This window comes from Penaeus japonicus, unplaced genomic scaffold, assembly GCF_977035675.1.
Source record: "Penaeus japonicus unplaced genomic scaffold, GWHDUDI00000001_assembly GWHDUDI00000037, whole genome shotgun sequence".
In the NCBI taxonomy this organism is placed as follows: Eukaryota; Metazoa; Arthropoda; class Malacostraca; order Decapoda; family Penaeidae; genus Penaeus; species Penaeus japonicus.
In genome coordinates, this window is record NW_028234439.1 from 19,672,475 (window position 1) to 19,679,974 (window position 7,500).

The window sequence follows — 7,500 nt, forward strand, 5'->3', positions numbered from 1 at the left end:
TAAGAGCAATAGTAATGATGATGATAATAATAATAATAATAAGAGCAATAGTAATGATGATGATAATAACAATAAGAATAATGATGATGATGATAATAATGAGAGGATAGTAGCATTTTAATAAAATGATGATAAGGAAGATGATTATATTGATGATAATGATGATGAGACTAATAATGGTAATGATAATGATGATGAGACTAATAATGGTAATGAGAACAATGATGATAATAATTATAAACATGATCATGGTAATATTGCTGATGGTGGTGATGATAATGTTAATGAAAATCACGATGATAATAAAAGTAAATACATAAATATAGAAAATAAAGCGTTTCTGAGTGTGGGCGCGACCGGCCCCTGAGATCGCTAGGGAGGTCCAAGGGGCGTGGGGAAAAGGGCGTTGGAGAAGGCAGAGTGATGGCGGCAGTGCGGAGGTGGAGACAAACGAAGCCACGAACAACTAAGAAACGACGAATGAAACATCACCAAATTAATGCGCAAGACATGGCTTTATCTTATCCCATGGTTGGGCTCTCTCTCTCTTTCTCTTTCCCTCTCTCTCTCTCCTCTCTCTCTCTCCTCTCTCTCTTTCTCTTTCTCTCTTTCTCTTTCTCTTTCTCTTTCTCTTTCTCTTTCTCTTTCTCTTTCTCTCTCTCTCTCTCTCTCTCTCTCTCTCTCTCTCTCTCTCTCTCTCTCTCTCTCTCTCTCTCTCTCTCTCTCTCTCTCTCTCTCTCTCTCTCTCTCTCTGACGGAGGACAAGTGGCACTCCGCGAAGGCCAAGGGTCCGATGTGTGGCCATTGTAGGCCAGGGATATCCAGCCCAGTAATAACAAGGAACACAGGGCGAGCTCGCCAGATCGATGCTTTACTGAAAATTAACTTAGAATTTGACTTCCATATTGTCACAACCCGACTTAGATTTCGAGGTGATGTGTATCGGGAACAGCAAACTGAGCTCGTATGGCGGAAATAAGGGCACCTCACACACGTGTGGGTGCATGTGCGCCTTTGTTAAGTGCACGCTCTGGGCTGGGGGCTCTTAAGCTCCAGTTGTCCAAGCGTACCATCGGCTCTATAGATTAGAAAAGGCGGCAAGTGCATCATTGCATCCAGGATGAGCTACATAGAAACAAGTCTGATAGATATCAGACTCTGCTTAAAATGCCAGACTGACCAATTTATCAGCAACAAGGAAGGCATCGGGAATGGTCGAGCAAGAACTGATTTCGCTCCGAAATGCCCTTGACCTGAAGCCAAAGTTCAGATTTTTTTTTTTTTTTTTTTTATTACAAAAAAAAAAAAAACGTTTCTGACTGCTACCCTTCTTTATGAAACTGAGCATAGATTACTGTATTGCTTCCCCGATATTTTACTTCGTTGAGATAGGCTTTATTCGGTCTATCCGAGCAGAGAGAGGGACGGGAAGACCCTAGACCCAAGGCCCTTCCAGCCCGAGGTCGAAGTGCGGATCCATCCCTTTGTCGTATTTAATTTACAAGATTTCTACTTACGGTTGTTCAGCCCTGAAGCACAATTGAACAGAAGTTCAGCTTCATGATAGTCACTGAGTCCAGCAACTTCAAGCTTTGGTGTTTATAAAAGAACGTGTTTTTTAGAAGAACTGTTTAGGAGGGCAGTTTAATTGCTTGTACATTTCCGATTTCCATGTGATTATTGCCTATTTTAGAATCCAATTTGATGCCACACTTAGTATATTATGCTAATCATTACTGTTTTCATGACTGCAAATTTACCCGTCCATATCATAAAGTCAATAGATCTTTGTATGTGTTAGACATGCATTTTTCGGTTCATAGACTTTATAAATCTGCGGTGTGTTTCGAGCAGCGCTCGAGGTTTAGCCTAGGATCATAGTCTGGGAGTCTCTGAAACAAAGGATTCTGCCCTTGGAAAATCTCATCATGATGATATTAATTATGATAATAGTGATGGAAGCAATAGTAGAAGGCCTAGTATTAGTTCCCATAACCATTAGTGATAGTGGTAGTAGTAGTAGTAGTAATCACGGGTACATTTTTTTACTCTCGCCAGCAAAACATTTCGAACGCGGACGTCAGCCACCGTTTTAAAGTGGGCGTTTGTGCGGCTTCCACGAGGCGCGGTGGGGAAAGGGTGAGGGCGGGGGCGGGGGAAGGGTGGGGGCGGGGGCGGGGGAAGGGTGAGGGCGGGGGCGAGCCTTCGTTTTTGTATGGCTTGTGGCAATGTGACGCAGGTACACAGGACGCCCTTGTGCTCAAATACACACGCTCAGGGGTTTATCTCCCACGCCCTTTGGATGGAACGAGAAGCCAGAAACCTGCTACTATTTACAGCTTGTGTATGGGCGGTTGGGCGGTCGGGTTAACCGGCGTGACCATCCGTCCTTCCTTTCCGTAAACTCTTAGTGGGATTTCCGTGTTATCTCGTGTCTGGGCGTAGAATATGTTTGTCTTTTTCTTCTTCTATTCATCCACTATTTATTCAGTACAAATGGTCGTTGTTATATACGTTCTTACCAAAGATGTATCAATATAGGATGTTGATGAAGAAAAACCTTCACACAGGCAGTAGTCAAACGAAATTAAACAATATCTAGTATAAAGTCCATGTAAAAAATACGGTCATATAAAGTCAGCTTTTGAATGTTAATATTGTTATTGATATCATTATTATAAATTTTATTGCTATTTTTATTATCATCATTATTATTGTTGTTATTATTATCACTTATTAATCTTTGCTATCATTATCCCTTTCTTTGTCATTGTTATCATTGCTATTCCTCATATTATCATCATCACTACCACCACAACCATCATCATCATCATCACTACCACCATCACCAACATCATCACTACCACCACCGCCACCACCATCATCATCATCATCACTGCCACCACCACCATCACCATCACTACCACCATCATCACTATCATCACCAGCATCATCATCACTACCACCACCATCAACATCATCACTACCACCACCACCATCACCATCATCATCATCATCATCATCACCATCATCACTACCACCACCACCATCGCCATCATCATCATCATCATCATCACCATCATCACTACCACCACCACCATCGCCATCATCATCATCATCATCATCACCATCATCACTACCACCACCACCATCGCCATCATCATCATCATCACTATTGCTCTGATTCTTAGCATGACTATCATCAGCAGACTCATCCTTTTCCTCTGTGGTTCAACAGTGCAGTTCCCGGTGGTTCACGTTTCGGAGGCGGTTCCCGACAACCAGCGCGTGACGGGACAGGCGTTCCTCTCGCAGCACGACTCGCCGGGCGCCGAGTGGGTCCTGCAGAGGGGTAAGGTATACAGGGGGGGGGGGGGGGAAGGTCACATACATACACACGCGCATACACACACGCACACGCATACAATCACTCACTTACTCACTCTCACTCACTCACTCACACACATCCACACACACCCACACACACACACACACACACACTCTCTCTCTCTCTCTCTCTCGCTCTCTCTCGCTCTCTCTCTCTCTCTCTCTCTCTCTCTCTCTCTCTCTCTCTCTCTCTCTCTCTCTCTCTCTCTCTCTCTCTCTCTCTCTCTCTCTCTCTCTTCTCTTCCTTCTCTTTTCTCACACTTCCCACACACACTTACATGACCCTTCTTATCAGACACACGCACGACGACGCCGCCCTCATCGACGCCTCTCTCCGCAGGCGTGTTCGAGGAGCTGGTGACGTGGGTGCCGGAGCTCCTGGTGACGTGCCCGTCCGACCCCTCGCAGTGGGCGCGCTGCTACATCCTCCTCGGATTCAAGACACTCGAGGGCGAGCTCGACCCGGTGAGGCCGAGGGAGAAGAAGAGGGACGAGGGGTAAAAGGGAGAAAGAGGGAGCGGAAGGGGAAGAGGGACAGGGAAGGGGGATGGGGAGCTAGAGAGGAAGGGAAAACGGGAGAGGGAGGGAAGAGGGAGATAGAGAGGAAGGGAAAAGGGACAGTGAGGGGGAGACGAAGGGGGAAAGGGAGAGGGACAGGAGGAGGAGATAGAGATGAAAGAGAAGAGGGAGAGGCAGAGGAAGGGAAAGAGGGAGAGGGAGAGCAGGGAGGAGATAGAGATGAAGGGAGAGAGGGAGAGGGAGATGGAGAGGGAGAGCAGGGGGGAGAAAGAGATGAAGGGAGAGAGGGAGAGGAGGGGGAGATGGAGAGGAAGGGGAAGAAAGCGAGAGGGAGAGGTAGACAAAGGGGAAGAGGGAGAGGGAGAGGGAGAGGAGGGGGAGATGGAGATGAAGGGAGAGAGGGAGAGGAGGAGATAGAGATAAAGGGAAAGAAGGAGAGGGAGAGAGGAATCAGAATCAGAACCTTATTTCTATAATAGAATATGGTTATTCTTTACACATCATATGATTTATAAGATTTAATTAGTGAGATACCTGAAATTGAAGTATCTATAGACACAGTGCTTTAAAAATGTATGGGTAAATTCCTATTCAAATAAAATTCAGGGCACTATTACTGAGTACAGAATATAATAATACTATCAAAATCTGCATTCTTATTTGTTTAAAAGGCAAACAACAAAATTGTAACAGTCACATATAGTAATATAGCACACAGGCATTACATATAATGCATAAAATACAGCCATAAAACACTGCAATTAAATATTCAGAAGGCGGATTTTGACTCGTCGAAAAGATGACATACATTGTATAGATAAAAATCATGAGCACACTCCGTATTAGGGAACAGTCTTCAGTAGAAATAGATGTTTTTAGGATAAATAGTAAATTCTGATTCTTTGTAGTAATGTTTAATACTTAATTTTATAAGGGAATTGTAAAGATCCATGCAGGAGGCTTTTTACACCTCACTTTGAATGCAGTCGACGTGACCATTTCCAACTTCCTGATCTTTAGCCACCAGTTCTTGTAGGTAAAGAATCACCCGATCCCGCCATCTCGTTCTTCTTTATCAGCAACAAGAGAGGCATCGGGAATGGTAGAGGAAGAACTGATTTCACTCCAAAATACCCTTGACCTGAAGCCAGAGTTAGTAGTTAGTCCAAAGCGATTTTGGCAACAACGTTTTGCAGTGTCTGTACACGTTGTGGTTGTGTATCATGAGTATCGCCCCAGATACTGATGTCATGGGTGTTTAACCTAAGAACGAACGCGTTGGGAACAGATGAAGGCGTCAATGCGTCCTATAGTACCTGTGTGGACTAAATGTGTCGTTGGTGTAGAGGGTAAGAAGACAATTGGATACATATTTTGATAAGTTATTTACATAAATTGTGAATAAGATTGGAGCGAGAACATGTCCTTGCGGGACACCGGAAGAAAGTTCACTTATTGGAGATAAGTGATTCCTGATGCGAACCGACTGGGTTCTTTTGTCGGTAACTTTCGAAACAAGAGGAATCTATTCTCATGCCGATACATATGTTAATTAAGATTTTTATGGCTAACACGATCAAAGGCTTTAGATAAAAATCGCAAAGGAAGAGTAGGGAGATTTTCCTTTTTGTCAATATTATTATACGGTTTGATTAAGAGCTGTTCTGGTGGGTCGATTCGCCATAAAGCCGCCCTGTATGCAACTAAGGAACTTGTTCCCTTCGAGGTGTTTCGTGAGCTGAGATTCTTTGGCCTTCTCGAGATGCTATGAACTGCTAGCATCATTATTCTCTCCACTTTCAAAAATGGGGACAACTATGGAATGTTTCCATGCAGTGGAGTCTCTTCCTCAGCCTCCACTCAGTTTTTGTTGTCTTCTACACCACTATCCATCACTATCGCAAGTTTTTTTTTTCAATTGCATCCATCCTCTGCACTAATGTATGCGACACTCCAGTAATTGCAGATATCTCTTTTACCGGGGAATCTGCATCACTGCCCCGCGTCGTTTCCTGGGCTGCAGTATCCTTTCTCGTCTAGCTGTTGGTTTGTCCGTTCGTGGCATTCTCGTCGTTTTCCTGGAGTTGCAGTCCTCGCGGTGGGCCTTGCAACCAAGCATTGGGGGGGCGGGACAGGAATACTCTCCTGCTCAGGTCGTCTGGTGGTCAGTCCTCTTGCCTTTTGCTCGTTTTCTTTATAGGTAGCCGAGGAATTAGGTTCCACCCTTGGCCTCGCCTTGCATGATAGGGCCCCAGCATTGTGCAAGCCTCCGCCATTGCAGCAGCAGTTTCACCCTCTCTCCTTTGTCTATTTTTGCTCTGCAGAGCCTGGAGTCATGCTTCCTGCCACAGAACCTGCATCTGGCGTCCTCTGACAGGTCCACGAAGTGTCCTCATCTGCTGCACTTGAGGCACAGGACTGTTGGCTCACCCAAACAATCCTCTCGTCGCAGAGCAGGAAGTCTGGGTCCAATTCTAAGGGATGCTGAAATAGAATGACCTTCGTCATGTATACCCCTTTCTGTGGGACAACTAGCACTGTCCCCTTATACCCCTGAGATGTCAGGCCCTCCTCCGCTTCTTCGTTCTGTACCGTAAGATACGGTCTTCTCTTCGCCACCTTTAGTAGCGACTCAAAATGTTCTTTTCCAAGTTGAATTGCTCACTCTAACTTTTTCATGAAGGACATTTCGCAAGATTCTGGGAATAACAACCTTCTTCTGACCTTCCCTCTGCCACTAACCTCATCCACGAGAATTGCCTTGTTGACTTCCATATCGTCGTCCTTCAGTCTTCTTTCCTTTCCTTCAAAGTCGCTTTCCGCGTCACTGGAGTTTTCACTTATTCACTGGAGTTCCGTTTGTGCAGTCCAATTTGTCAGTTGCCGGATCAGAATTCAGGGACACCGATGTGGCAACGGGAGCCATGTTGACACCTGGCGACCTCATGTCAGTCCGCGAAGCAATTCAGAGCTTCTCTGTGGTCGCCAGCGAATACGCCAGAGCCCTGTGCAGTATAATCACATGGCCTTGAAAATCAAATATCATACGCAAGAGATGCGTAAAATTTGCTGAAGGGCCCAAGGCACCTCACTCGCTCCCTGTCCAAGGACTAACAGGGGGGGCGGGATAAACACAGGATTCGGGGAATCCCACGATTGGGGACAGCACTAGAAACACGTCCTACTTCTACGAGTGATACAACACGACTGAGAGAGAGATGGAGAGGAAGGGAAATAGGGAAAGGGAGCAGATGAGGGAGAGAATGGGGAAGAGGGAAAAGGAAAGGGAGAAGGAAGGGGAAGAAGGAAAGAGAAATGAAGGGGAAGAAGGAAAGATAAATGAAGGAGAAGAGGGAGAGAAGAAGGGAAAGAGAGAGGGAGAGAGGGGAAGGGAGACGGACGACAGGGAGAGTTAGAGGAAAAGTGAGATGAAGGGGAAGAGGGAGACGAGGGGAAAAGGGAAAGGGAGAAGGAGAGAGAGAGAGAGAGAGCATATCTTCCTACGATAGTTCTCACGCGACTAACCGTCCGCTTCCCCAACAGCGGATGGAGCAGCTGTGGCGCGAGTGGACAGGCGCCCTCTACATCTACTGC

General features: G+C 45.7%; 1 protein-coding gene across 1 annotated transcript in view; it reads left to right on the plus strand.

Annotated features, from left to right (window-relative positions):
- Positions 1 to 7,500, plus strand: part of LOC122258739 (uncharacterized) — a 27,159-nt gene that overhangs the window by 19,172 nt on the left and 487 nt on the right. The window contains 3 exon segments of the mRNA XM_086532325.1: positions 3,239 to 3,352; positions 3,728 to 3,852; positions 7,450 to 7,500. The exon segment at positions 7,450 to 7,500 is cut by the window's right edge and continues 487 nt beyond it. Coding sequence (XP_086388451.1) covers positions 3,239 to 3,352; positions 3,728 to 3,852; positions 7,450 to 7,500 — 290 coding nt within the window.